General features: G+C 50.6%; 3 protein-coding genes across 3 annotated transcripts; 2 read left to right on the top strand and 1 right to left on the bottom strand.

The window, feature by feature from the left end:
* Positions 1 to 867: 867 nt before the first annotated feature.
* N7473_012769 (PX domain-containing protein YPT35) lies at positions 868 to 1911 on the top strand (the record flags this gene model as incomplete). Its single annotated transcript, XM_057158708.1, has 5 exons — positions 868 to 1350; positions 1441 to 1466; positions 1551 to 1645; positions 1707 to 1764; positions 1839 to 1911. 5 exons carry the CDS (start codon positions 868 to 870, stop codon positions 1909 to 1911), a joined length of 735 nt encoding a protein of 244 aa, XP_057002662.1.
* Positions 1912 to 2715: 804 nt separating this feature from the next.
* ergS lies at positions 2716 to 4470 on the bottom strand (the record flags this gene model as incomplete). Its single annotated transcript, XM_057158707.1, has 1 exon — positions 2716 to 4470. One exon carries the CDS (start codon positions 4468 to 4470, stop codon positions 2716 to 2718), a length of 1755 nt encoding a protein of 584 aa, XP_057002661.1.
* Positions 4471 to 11753: 7283 nt separating this feature from the next.
* On the top strand, positions 11754 to 13184 carry N7473_012767 (putative phosphatidylglycerol specific phospholipase C; the record flags this gene model as incomplete). The annotated part of the gene is made up of 3 exons (XM_057158706.1): positions 11754 to 12329; positions 12382 to 12831; positions 12867 to 13184. 3 exons carry the CDS (start codon positions 11754 to 11756, stop codon positions 13182 to 13184), a joined length of 1344 nt encoding a protein of 447 aa, XP_057002660.1.
* Positions 13185 to 13946: the final 762 nt, after the last annotated feature.

Below are 13946 nucleotides of genomic sequence, written 5' to 3'. Positions count from 1 at the left end.
AATGAATTACGCATGGTATACAAAATTGCAAGCAATCACCAATATACTCTTGTTGACTTGGCTCTCAAGCTCACTGTAGATGCGGTCTGACCGAACACTGAAATTGAAGTCTTACCTACTTATGGCAGCTAGACCTATTTCTATACAGTCATACCAGCGTGATGAAAAAATTTCTCCGTCTCCCCTGGAATGGAATATAATTTCGAGAATAAAATCAATTAGAGTACGGAGTTTGAGATAAATGACGGGCGGCTGTAGCATAAATTAAGGGTGAGTTACCCGCTGTATTAGTTACGACCATTACAATACCATACTAACAATACATCGTGAACACCTCCGGGCTTACCTAACCTCACTCCACACCCCAAAAGCTCCCCCCCCATTCTCCATCCCATCCGCCTTTGACTTTCAACACGAGCTAAAAGACGAACCACCCCATCCGATCGATTCCTAACAAGCCCGCTTGGACTCGGAAGCCTGGTTTCCAAGGTCAGTGCCCTTCCTCAACTCCATTCTCTGCCCAGAACCACCCAGTATATCAGCATCAAACTGCGCATCTCGCTCCGTTTCACCTGCCCCAACTAAACCCCCCTCCCGGATCCCCGATTCCCACCCCCTCCTTCTATAATTGTCTCTCCCCGCATGGACCGGACCCAACGCTCCGATCCGCATGAGACATACATGCATCGCACCACATGCATGGTCATGCACATGCCCTGCCAGCCGCGGGGCTCAATAGACTGCTCCGCTGATAACCTGATACCACCTTGACCGCTGAAGCTGACGCTGACGCTGACATCGCCTTCTACTACTACTAGCTCCCTGCGAAGCACAGGACACAGGCTAGTCTCACCCACTATCTGATGGATGGAGCCTGCGACTGAGGAGGTCGCACCGGCTTCGGCATCGGCATCTTTGCCACAGCCACAATCCCAGTCGCAGCTCTCCTCCCCGCACGAGAATGGGAAAACCCCCGTCGTCGCCGATAAGAACGTGTCCCTCGATAACAATGACAATGAAAATGCGCCCGACCACGATAATCGAAACGGCACTCCCAATCCCGATTCCACAACCCTAGAAAGCGCCGCATCAAGCACAAAATCCCGTCCCGTCTCCAGCGTCGTCCCACCCTTCTGGCAACGCCATGAACGGTCGGTGTCGAGGGCATCGCTGAGCTCGCTGGCGCAGAGCAGGATTATTCGGTTGGAGGATCATACGGCGGATCCGGATTCGGAGACGAGTCGGGGATTGTGGGCGAGGAGTGTTGCTATTGATGATCATGTTGTTGTACAAGGGAAGAGTGGGGTGGGGTCTTATGTTGTTTGGAATTGTGTGATTCAGACGCTTGATGTAAGTTGAAGATTGAGGGTTCATGGGAGATTGTATGGGGCTAGGGATTGGCTTGGTTTGTGGTTGGGATTGTGCTGATTTGTTCTATAGGGAGGTCCGATTGTTGTTCGAATGAGGTATGCTCGTGTCTTCATTCTTTGTGCTTCGAGTCAACTATTAGTTGACGGGTGGAATTCATGCTAAAGCATGATGCGATCTAGATACTCCGAATTCGACGATCTACGCCAAAGACTCGAATCCGCATTTCCACACGCTAGAAATGCCCTTCCAGCTTTGCCCCCGAAAAGTGTACTCTGTATGTCTCCTCCTCTCCCCTCATGTCCGTCCCCTCTCATCCAGACTAACACGCATCCAAGTTAAATTCCGCCCCAAATTTCTCGAATCCCGACGCATCGGTCTAGAATATTTCCTCAAGTACGCCCTCCCCCTTTCCAAAGAGAAAAACAGTACCGCGATGATCCGACTAACCCCTAACGCTGTCATTCTAGTTGTGTCCTCCTAAACCCCGAATTCTCCAGCTCACCCATCGTCAAGGACTTTCTCTTTGGTCGTTTGTCATGAACATTTTCTTATCGCTTCACGTATATATGCCATGTTTTTGGGGATGTACTTTTTGTAGGAATACTCAATACTCGATAATCGATACTTAATCAGTTTCCCGATTGTGACAGGGCACAAGTCAAGTCCAGTCCCGTTGCGCATGGAGTTATGCGGACTCGCACGCGGTTTCAGTTTTCGTATCCTTATAGGCATTGGCATTTCTGGCCTGATTGAATTCAAATTGGATTCTTTTTTCTTATACAACTGGATTGATGAATATTCGCACGTGGACCAGTCCAATCCTATCCAATCCGACCAATAAGAGTTTATGAAACGTGAAAAGTCTTATTAAAAGCAGGTTTGATGTTGATCACACTAAGAAAAAAAGAAGAAAATCAAAACCCAGATGGGCAAGGTAGGGAGTGAAACCACACTCAACACTCGACAAAGAACACAAAGAAATCAAGAGAGAATGACAACTGCACCCAAAAATGACCGGCAGCGAAAAAATAGGTAAGACAGCAAAAGCAGACACCAAATGTAACCAGGAACCCATCCCATCCCAAACCATCCATGTCCAATGACCCAAACCAAAACCAAACCAAGTGAGAAAAGAGAAAAACGCCTTTGCTATGATACAAGTATCTTCCATCTGTGCATATGATACAGAAACGGGGAGGTCATAAGCATATTATTGGCCATCGGCATGGGCCAGTATAAGTTGTAGCCAGAAGACCTCCCGTCAAAACGAAAAAGAAAACAAAAGAAGGGAAGTCCGTGGAGACCACGGAGAAATAAAGAATCAAGTAATGAAAGCAATGTGCATCATTGTGCAGCAACCGGACCATCCACTGAATCTGATGGCCCTTCGGGTACCTGTGACTGTGATTGAGACTGTGACTCGATCTCAGCGCCAGTCTTATCACCCTTGCCACCCCTCCGCCTAGACACCCAAGACCTGAGATCTGCCCACAAAATCTTCCGCAAACTAATATTCGCCATATGAATCATGCCCAAAAACTGTCTGGGCCCCGGCATACCCCCGGAGAAAACAAGATAAAGTCCACAATCCTGATCCCCATCCGGCCGAAACTTGTCATGATAAGCCTTCTTGCCATGGATGGGTAATCTCCGGAATGTATGACCATACAATTCCCTCGTCAGACTTGCCAATGGGCCCACCATACCGGTGATATCGTCTCGCGCGAGTGCATGAACGGGCTCAAAGCCGAAGCCTAGATATGATACGCCCGCGCGATTCAGCAAGGCCATTGCTGAGACGATGAGTAGATCGCTGATTCCCTTTGCCGCGCCGGGGGCTACGATGCATGGATCAACGTGGTATCCGCCCTCGCCCAGCCGGCGGAGTGCAGCGAAACCGTTGATTGTCCCATCTGGTCCTCGGCTGTATACGAATGTCATCAGCGCGGGTAGCGCGAAGGGATCGTACACGGTGATAAAGGCTTGCGGACCGCCGGAGGTATTCCGCTCCGCGCGCCATGCGTCATAGATCCCGACCAGCTCAGACTGGAGCTGGGCATCTGTGCCATGCACAGCGGGCGCATACACGCCCAGACTAATTCCGCCCTTGGTGCGATTGAGGAGTTGGCGATTCTGCACGGCGATACGTTTCCCGCTACGCTCGAGGAGGACTTCGTTTGTTTGTGGGTTGAGGACGCGCTCTGTTCCGAAGCGAATGGTTGTCCAGCCCTTTGGTTGGGCGAAGTCGCGGACAAATGATGCGCTGGCGCCCATGAAGGCTAGACCCAAGTGGTGTCGGCGGCGGTAGATGGCGAATTCGGCGAGGAGGGAGGGGATCATGTGTGGTTCGCAGAGGGGGTCACCGCCAACGATGGCGACGTGGTTGCGTATCTTGAAGGAAAGGGCGCCGGTGCGGCTTTGATTGACGAAGAATCGATAGCTGTGGTCGAGGATGCCCATGTGTGCGACGCGGCCGTATTGAGCAGTTAGTCGTTGGATGGCGGTCATCGTGGAAAAGTCGTCCAGGCAGAAGACGGCACCTGTATCAGTGCTATTGCTGCTAGTCTGGCCGCGGGATGGAGGGCTGGAGCGAAGAGACTCCATGCTGGGGCGGTGGTGGCTGGATACAGTGGGTGCAACAGTTGATGCGGTTGAGGTGGCGATCTCGTGCGACTCGCAGCCATCCAGGCTTGTCGTAGGTGTGCTGGTGCTGTCCACTCCCGTTAACGTGCGACTGCTACTGCTGCGAGAGCTGGCACATGAGGAAGCTGTGAGCTCTGTGGTAAAATTGCTGCGAAGGTGATCCACGACGGATGCACAGGAGATATCCAACCGGTCATGCATTTTGGTCGACGCGGCAGTGACGGTGTACATCTGATCGACCAATGCATCGCCGAGCTCATCAAGAAGCAGTGATTTCTTTTGTTTTGTGCCGACGATATCGACAGCGTTCTTTCGACCTCGTCGGCCACGCTTCTTCTTCTCCGCCGCGGAGGCGATATTGATCGTGGGTTGCATAGTCGGTTCCATCATGCTGAGGACACTGGTGACCATAATGGGCGGAATAGCCTCATTCGGGGACAGAATTGCAGCTGTCATGATGAGATGTTATGAGATGAAAGTTGAGAAATTCAGTCGAGGGGAAATGGGCGAGTCTGCACGCAACTCTAGGGAGGGAAGGAAGCGGTCCCAGCAGAGCAGATCGCCGCCAGTGGGAAGTCAAACAAATGAAAAGAGGAAGATAGTTGGACAGGTATCAAGCCATACGAGAAATTTAAAAACGAGGAGAGAGGAAAAATAAAATGAGAAAAGAAGGAGAGAAATACGAGGAATTAAAAAAGGAAATCTTGGAGGAAGCAAGAGCCCGAGAACGTGACGCGAAAGGCAATTCGAAGGACTCCCAAATTAAAAAAAAATAAAATAAAAGAAAATAATGAGAAAAGCCCGGAATCATTTAACTACTTTCGCATGGGCATTGCAAAGCATTGACTGCGACACACTCTTGCCTTCCTACAGGTTCATCTATGAAATCAATGTCCCCCCCCCCCCCCCAACCAGAATAAGCTCACCCGAGGTTCCTCGTTAGAAGTCATCAAAACCCGATCCTATTTGTTGTGCCAAACTTTCCGTGCCAGGCGTACCAGCTGAGTCTAATGTCTAAAATTCCTGCTCAAACTATGGAACCAGTTACCAATCACCCGTTAGGCAGAGGCATTTTTTATTCAGCAAAGCTGTTGGTTACAACTTATGGGTCCCTTTTCATGATCCGGACCTTGGCCCCTTCCGTTGGCCGTAGACGAGCCCGCCAATCCTGGCAGACTAACAGCTGTTACGGGGATCTACGGGGTCCAAGGCTGTGGTGGGGCTGGGAAGCATGGGTTAGAGAAAAAAGGGTCCAGAGAGTTTGTTAGACTCAGTCAGCCATCGGCCTTAGGGTCAAGAGTCTACTCATTAGAGTCTACTGTAATTCTATGGTCGCGTGTGGTTGTGGACGCCACCAAGTCTGGAGAAAAAAGGGTCGAGATGCCCGATAGACCATAGAGAGTGAGTCTCTCCTCTGTACTTATCAGTACGATCCGGGATTGTCACTCGGGGCCAAAAGAAACGACCAAATCATAAGAATGCTGGTGCCTGACGGAAACTGGTATAAAATGACGACAGATCAGCCTGTCACCCTGTCGGACGACTGTCACGTGAAATTAAGATTCAGACAAGCCTCATTAGCGTCTCTTGGCACCGGGTCAGGGTCTTCGGTCCCAGACATTCCAGTCTGCTGCCCTTCTGTCAGGGTATAGGACTAACGAAAGTGTATTGGTATACTTGTATTGAGCCGTGAATAGCTTATATTACACTCTGATTCCCACCGTGGACTTTTCAGATTTATTCTTCCACTTCTAGTGTCCACCCTAGTGACAAACCACCCTCCTATCAAAACTCAACCCGGTCGGCTCGCAACGCTACCTCTATCCAGGACAAATCGCATTTCCGCCCCACTTGGCCAGGTCTACAGGGTGTCTGGATCATGAAATCCAACTAATTCCATCGCCCTAATCGCCCCCAGCTTACCAACACCAGAACAGTAGTAGTAGTTCACTAGAAGCGAAACCATAAATGGCTGCCTGGCGGGATTTTCTCGGCCCGCCCATTCGCACTCCGCGGGTTCCGATTCTTCTCCGATTGAATTCGATGGGGCGGAACGCCACTAGAACAGAACGGGGAACTAAACACGGGATACAGGAACACGGGGACTGAAGCTCGGCTAACCAGTTCATCTGGACAAGAGTATACGGGTTTGATACTCGTGATGAGCCTAACTATACGAACATTTCCAATCTCATATTTCATGTAGTCAGTCGATTTTCCAAGTCCGGCGGTGGCGCAGAGACTGCTAAGAATATCTTATATTTCCATCGAGTCACGCATGGCATAGCCTGATAGAATACGAACTAACGAAAGAGGAAATACTGCGCAATACCCGAGCGTGTGAGATCGGGTTCTCGAAATGGGCAATTCGATGCTTGGCTGCGCCCAGAATCGCGATTATAGACCAATTTGGTAAGTAGGCGTCCAGATTGTGGCTGTTATTTTTGGTTCTTGGCGGAAATCCGGATGTCGGATGGCTTTCTTGAGGTCTCTCGGGAGGAAATCTTGAGGTTCCGAGGCGTGGAATGGTATCCTCTTGCTGATGCATCCATTTATGCCAAGATCGCCGTGCTTCGGCTTAGTCCATGAAGAAAGAGGATTGGTAACTCCAACTACCGGACAAATTAATTAAGAAGCATCCTGGTGGACGGTTATCTGTTTTTAATTAATTAATTAGAACTCTAGATAACCCTATTAACTTGAGAAGATCGCGATCTAGAAATAAGCTCACACAAACCACCACCACCACTCTCTATACTTTAATCCTATCAATCGTTCAAGTGGGTAACAAGCCATGAAATCCCAGAGAATCTCAGCCAACGCACAGCAATGGCTTCGGAGGATGGCTGGTGGCTGCCTGCTCGGGTAGAGCCGAGTATCCCAGCTAGTAAATGATAGTTGCCTAGATCTTACTGTACATACTATGTGGGGAGGCCTTTACTAGTCTCTGTGCTAAATCAGCCCTACAATTTTATGGCATCCACTCACCAGGTGAGTGCAGTTTCCGCCCTATCGCACGCAAAGTCGTCGAAGGATACTATACTCAAGTAGGGCTACTCGGCTGTCGGAACTCGGGCGTGGGAAAGCATGGGGAACCCTGCGCGAGGAAGCATACGACGGGTATGATTTGTTGGCTGTTCGGGTCCTGGTTGTCGACATTGTTGAAGTTTAAACATTCTTCTCTATGATCTTGAAGCTGCTAGTAGTTAGAGAGGCCTCTACTTACACAGCAGAGCTTCGAGGGGAACTTAGTGAGGCTTAACTGATCCATCTATAGATGATTGGATTCCAGTCATATTGATGGAAGATATTTTGAGAATTTACGGTGAGCTTGTACTATATAATACAACGAATATCAAATGGAATGAGGAAGGATGGATTTTATTGGAATGATAAAGATGTCTGTTTGTGTTGTTTGATGAAATTTCGTATTGTTCATTTGTTTCCGTTCTTGGAGATAGATTGGAGAGATGAGAAGCAGGAGTAGCGAAAGTATTGTGGATGTCGTGATGTTGTTGAAGTCGATGTGCGATATGGGCCGAAGGCGGAAGGGTTGACAGAGTTCCATTTTGAATGTGCCCTGACACGCAAACTGGAACTGGCCAGCTACGTGACGCCTGTTCAAAAGAAGCTCAGTCTGACCCGGAGGGTGAAGGGGGCCAGTTGAGTGTCCAGAAAAGGGATCGATCGAAGGCGCACGGTATTCGGGATGGATTTGTAGCGGAGAAACGGAGGAAGGGAAGCAAGGCAGTGATTGAAGGCCGAGACGTCGAGCATGGGAAGGTAGACTGGGGTTTCCATCGAATTTGTCCTGACACGCAAACTGGATATTACCAGTTACGTGACGCCTGTTCGAAGAGGAGCCAAGTGACGCCCGCTGTCGATTTCGTTGTTGAGTTGTGCGGATACGTGAACGGACGGACGTTTGAGATCGTGGATTGGAGACCAATGTGTCGAGAGAGGAAGAGGATGATTGACCAAGGTCCCCTTCGGATTTATCCTGACATGCAACTGGTTGCCCAGCTACATGACGCCTGTCCGAAAGACAAAGCCAACATCGTATGTGGTTGTTGCGTGGTAGAAGGATGGTGGAGAGACAGTGATTGGAGGCCAATGTGTCAAGTATACTGAAGTGGCTGTGGTAGAAAGACCTAAGAAACGTAGTATCAAAACTTGATCAGTGATGGGTGGAGTTATGGATGGAGTGATAGTTGGATGGATAGAACATACCTTGAGATAGAAAGGTCAAGATATGAAGGTATGTTATAATGTGGACGTGCCATGTTGTTGACGTGTCAAGGTCAGGTCAAGTGTAGATGGACAAGACATGTTAAGATGGAAGGATCATGTCAAGAGGGAGGTCCAAATAAAGTTGAGTGGCAGCCAGGTGGGCCGGGCCGGAGAGGAGAGCATACCAAGACCTGGGGAAGATGAGGAAGATGGAGAAGATGGGGAGGATTGGAGAGAGGAAAAGAAGAAGAAGTTGGGGGAAGGGAGGAAGCCTTTATACTCCTAGGGGACGGGGGAGGAAGCCCTAGTTTCCAAGATTTCCTAAACGGGTAAATTTGCTGGTCGAGGGGGCTGCGTGCCTTCCTGAATAGGACATTCTGTATGTATTTTGCCTCTGAGGACGCACAAAACCCACAAACAAAATTGCTCCCGCGAGCGCGTGCCTTCCTAATCGGGAATATCAAAACCGCGGATGGCCGAATTCGTGGGATGGGGCATGGGGGAGGGATGTTGTACGGGGAGGTATACCGTGAATGAAACGTGATATACGGCTGCTGATCGTGGATGTGGGGGATCAGAATGTAGAGGGCTTATAGTAGAGACCTGCTACAAGTAGATACGTTGATAATGGGCTCTATTATCCGTTCACTAAAAGAGTAAGTCGTCGCTGACTGCGATACCACTCCAGGCACTATAATATCGAGAGTATGGCATCATCGAGAGAGAACAGCAGCATCGAGGGCACAGCACTATACCAGGGTGCGAGCTAGGTGGAGAGACCGTGATAGTCACGGTGAGCATACTAAGATCACGTCGTGTGTATCATCGCAGCCCGGAGGGTCTTGCTGAATAGGCCAGTATCGCATCCAGGACCATCGGCTACAGGTACACCGGCTACCTCTACGCAAGAACAGGGACGAGACCTACGGCGACACGGCCACGACGAGAGTGACGTCTAGCGACGACACGAGAAGACTGCCACAGCAAGCTCCTTAAAGCTTACGGACAGAAGGTGACTACTCAGAAACTCACATCACGGGGTTCTACCAGGGCAAGGCTCTACAGCGTGATGGTCGAGTTCTTTGGCAGCAGACTTGACCATGAAACGCGTGGGGCGGAGCTGATATATCCTACGAGTCTTTGTGAGCACAGAGGTGCTGACACTCATAGCTCTGACGAGGGACTGGCTCGCAAGTTGCTACCATGGCACTACCGGACTACGAAATGAATAGAGAGACTGGGACTACCACGATGAACAGACAGAAGGTGTGCCATCACACAACGCGGAGAGTCTTGCTAACCATGTGTGTATCGCATCAAGGACCATCGGATTCACTCTACGCAAAAACAGGAGCAAGCCAGTCCTACGAGGCCACGGCCACGATGAAAGCGACGTCCAGTGATGGCACGAGAAAACGCGACAGCGAGCTCGCACACACGGAAACCCTCTAGAAAAGAGCCCCTTACAGCTTACGGACATAAAGTGACTGCTTAGGCACTCAAAGCAAGAGGATCTGGCAGGGTGGAGCTCTACGGCTTCGCGGTCGAGTTCTCTGGCGGCGAACTGGGAACTGGGCTTCTCTATTCTATGAGGCTTTGTGGGCACATGAAAGGCGAAAGACTACCAAGGTGAGTAGTTTGGCTCGTGAAATTTACTGGATTCTGACACATATTGGCTCTCCGGCCAGAGACTCTCCAGGATATTGCGAAAGTGGGGCGGGCTCATTGAAAGCGTGACACTACCAGACTACAGGATGAATAAAGAGACTGGGCTGGCCACAACACTCAGACCGAGATCACAGTATGTGGGGCGTCACAGCATGGAGGGTTCTGCTAGCCAAGCGTGTTTTACGTACAGGATCATCGGCTTCAGGTACACGAACCCCAAACTGTCACGGATATGACGAGTGCAAGATCTACCCATCACGCGAGAAGAGCTCCATGACAAGTCTACCATTGAGGGCACCAAAGCCACGGCCAAAAACAACTCGCAAACGCGATATGGGTGCTTGCTCAGTCACGGCAAGACGATCGGACCGAGCAGCGCTTCGCGGCGCGGGGCCTAAGCTCTTTGGCAGCGGACTTGAGTACCGCATGACAATGCTGTCATCCAACCAATTGTCTTTGTGAGTGTGAGACTACCCACATATTTTTTCCCTCGCATACAGACTCTGCGAGATACCCTCAGTCGGGGAGCAGACTTCTCATGGTCCTCACAGAGATGCTGCCCACAACAAGGTAGAGTGTGACAACCCTCTCTTCTTGAACACTGATGTTGAAGGATCTGACCAATCATCGCCAACAGGTTCCTGTCATGATTACTCCCAACGCAGCCAATGAGACCAAGAACGAAGATAATCCCTCGACATACAGCTCACGCCATCTACGCTAGGTACTTCGGCATGGTGGAGACATAAAGAAGCTCGGGTTAAACGGTACGACAGGCATCCCATCTACGCACGGTACCGTTGGAATGGATCATGGAAGGCCATCTACAGTCTGCACGTTGAGTGGAGGAACACTAGCCGGGGTCGATTCAAATACCCGCTTGGGCGATGATGGTTTTAACTCCGGGCCGGATTAAACTCGGGATACTCGTGGTAATATTCCATGCCGATCAGAATCAAGCACGAGGTCGGTGTTGTTGACACTGATGGATGGCTTTGACAGGTTACCTAACGGTGGCTTAAGCCTTTGTTCCTCCTACGTCGTTTTACTCCGGGCTTTTCGCCGACAGGAACCTGTGCAGGGTCAGCCACAACAATCAGCGAGATCCGATAAGTATACTTCGTTGCAGAACCTATCAACGATGCACTTTTGACCAGCACCTGCAGCAGTGGGAGGCATGTGCTCAACACAAGCAGTGATTGGCGCTTTTGCCCAGGCGCCAAGCCCGTCATGGCGGAGCTTCGCCGACCTGAAGATGGACTGTGATTGGTTGATGCACTCAAAAAAGGAGGCTGACCCACTGACTGCCAGGTACACAAAAATGTTAAGCTCCGCCTCCCCCCAGTATTCTTCCCACGGATCTCGATAAACGACAGAAATAAACAAAAACGGACCCCAATCGAAGATTCGATGCAGAATCTTGTTGACCTACAGGCAATGTTACTCTCGTGCCGAATCCCGGCTGGAGCAGAAGCAAAAACTAACCCGCTAGCGCCCCTCCCCGCTGACCGAGTGCCTGGTTTATTATGGAGGCCGTTGCATCGCTGACCCTATGGCATTCCTTAGCGTCAACATGTGCATGCAGTGATCGTCGCTCATTTGCCAATTGCTTTAGATTAGCTCGCATTATCCGGCTCTTCATGGAAGTTTTTCTCCACGTGGGTCGCGGTATGCTATTCCTGCCCCTCTCCAGAAGCTGCACAGGCACGAGCACGAGCACGACAACATTGACACGAACTTATAAAATGCTGCGACCATCGCGTCTTGGGAAATGATTCTCTCCCTCTCGTTCACCAGCCAAATTTCCTTCTTCCTTCGAGGTCAGACTCAGCTGTTCAATCATGAAGGCCAACACTCTCCTTCCCCTTCTGGGTCTCTCCGGCAGCGCCGTCGGCGCCGTCGTCAACCGCCACTCCAACGGTCCCTTCGGCTACGCCTCCGGTTCCAAGGAGTCCATTGCCAACCTGAAGGACAAGGTTGAGAATGTTGTCTGGATTCTGATGGAGAACCGTGGTTTCGACAACATCCTGGGTGGTGTGCACAAGAAGGGTCTTGACAACGTTGTCAACAACGGACCTTTCTGCAATCCTCTGAACGTCGCTGACCCCAAGGGCGAGAAGACGTGCAGTCAGTTCAAGGACTTTGACTCTGTTATCCACGACCCGGATCACTCCGTCACTGGTGTCAACTTCGAGCTGTACGGTCAGTGGAGCCCTAACAACGACGCTATTGCCAATGGCACTCTCAAGGCCAACCTCGATGGCTTCGTTGAGCGCCAGATTGAGCGTTACAACATCTCCGCCAAGCTCGCCACTGAGGAGGTTATGGGTTACTACTCCGAGGATGAGATTCCTACTATGGTCGACCTCGTGAACGAATTCACCACCTTCAACTACTGGCACTCGTGTGTCCCCGGTGTAAGTACTCTTTCTTACCTCGTCCTAAATCCTCTCACTAACCATTAATCAGCCCACCAACCCCAACCGTCTCTGTGCCATTGCCGGTACCCCCGACGGCCACGGCAAGAACGACAATGACTTCGATGTCTCTGCCATCACCATCCCCAGCATCTTCCAGGTTGCTTCCGAGAAGGGCATCTCCTGGAAGAACTACGACGGCACCAACGGCGCCTTCCTCTCCGACGCTCTCTTCTTCAACTGGACCGTCGCCAACGCCAAGTCCAACGTCGTTCCCTTCGAGAACTTCTACCAGGACGCCTACCTCGGCACCCTCCCCAAGCTCTCCTACCTCAACCCGTCCTGCTGCGGTCTGGACACCAACTCCATGCACCCCTCCGGCAACGTCTCCACCGGCCAGGTCCTGCTCAAGCAGATCTACGATGCCGTCCGCACCGGTCCCCAGTGGGACAAGACCCTGCTGCTGATCACCTTCGACGAGACCGGTGGATTCTACGACCACGTTGCTCCCCCTTGGCCGTCCGCCCCGACAACAAGACCTACACCGAGAAGGCCAAGGATGGCAGCTCCTACACTCTGAACTTCGACCGTCTCGGTGGCCGTATGCCCACTTGGCTCGTTTCTCCCTACGCCCCTGCCGGTTACGTCGAGAACTTCGGTGTTGACCCCGCCACCGGCAAGTCGGCTTCTTACTCTGCTACCTCCGTCCTTAAGACTCTGGGTTACCTGTGGGACCTGAAGGACTTCACTCCTCGTGTTTCTCACTCCCCTGCCTTTGACCACCTGATTGGTCCTAAGGTTCGCAAGGCTCCTCAGACCCTGGCTAACCCCCACCCCTTCCCTGAGGCTGTTTAAGTGAATTGCTTTGATGCATAGGATCACTTCCTTTTTCTTTTTGTTCAACTTTTTTCTTTTCTTTTCTGTGAACGAGCGGGTTGATTCCGTACTGAGAATGTAAATTTGGATATACTTACTATGATATGAACCTTTATTTTGGGAGGGTACTTTGAATGAAAAAGTTCGTTGCTGAATTCATATTTCACTACGTACGAAATTCTCTCGGGGATCGGAAATAGAAAAGGGCTAGACATGATGAGATTAGCGAGATTGGTCAAGGATGTCTTGAAGATGGACCAGGGATGTGAGGAAATGGGTGTTCCCCGACAACCTTCTAACACTGTGGTCTACCGCCATGCCCTCAAAAGATCTGGGTGAAGGAGGTCTCAGTACGCTACCTTTTTAACGGCCCCAAGACCAAGCCCACTACCGCCATTACCGGCGGGGACACCAGCTGCTGCCTTATCGACCCTTGCAGTGAATGTTGTTGGAAAAGTCTTGAAAAAAAGAGCCTTTTGAAGGAAGGGTAAGAAGACTCGGTGGTGCGAAGGTTGTGCGGAAATGGGAGGTGGGACGTGAGATAAGGGGGTAAGAGCATGATTCGAAGAGGAAAGATGACAGAGCTGAGGGTTAATTGGATCGAACAGAACGTGAGATTGCTGAGGGCCCTGGATATGTTAGAAAGACGTTTTAGAAAGACGCGTTAAAACGACATGCTAGGAAGACATGTAGAAAGACCTTCTTAAAAGCGTGTAGAGAAAAATTAGGAATAGTCGCATT

This window comes from Penicillium subrubescens, assembly GCF_028828155.1.
Source record: "Penicillium subrubescens strain IBT 31985 chromosome Unknown utg000011l_segment0_segment0, whole genome shotgun sequence".
Lineage (NCBI taxonomy): Eukaryota > Fungi > Ascomycota > Eurotiomycetes > Eurotiales > Aspergillaceae > Penicillium > Penicillium subrubescens.
Note: the sequence above shows the minus strand (reverse complement) of the source record. Positions and strands in the feature narration are given on the sequence as shown.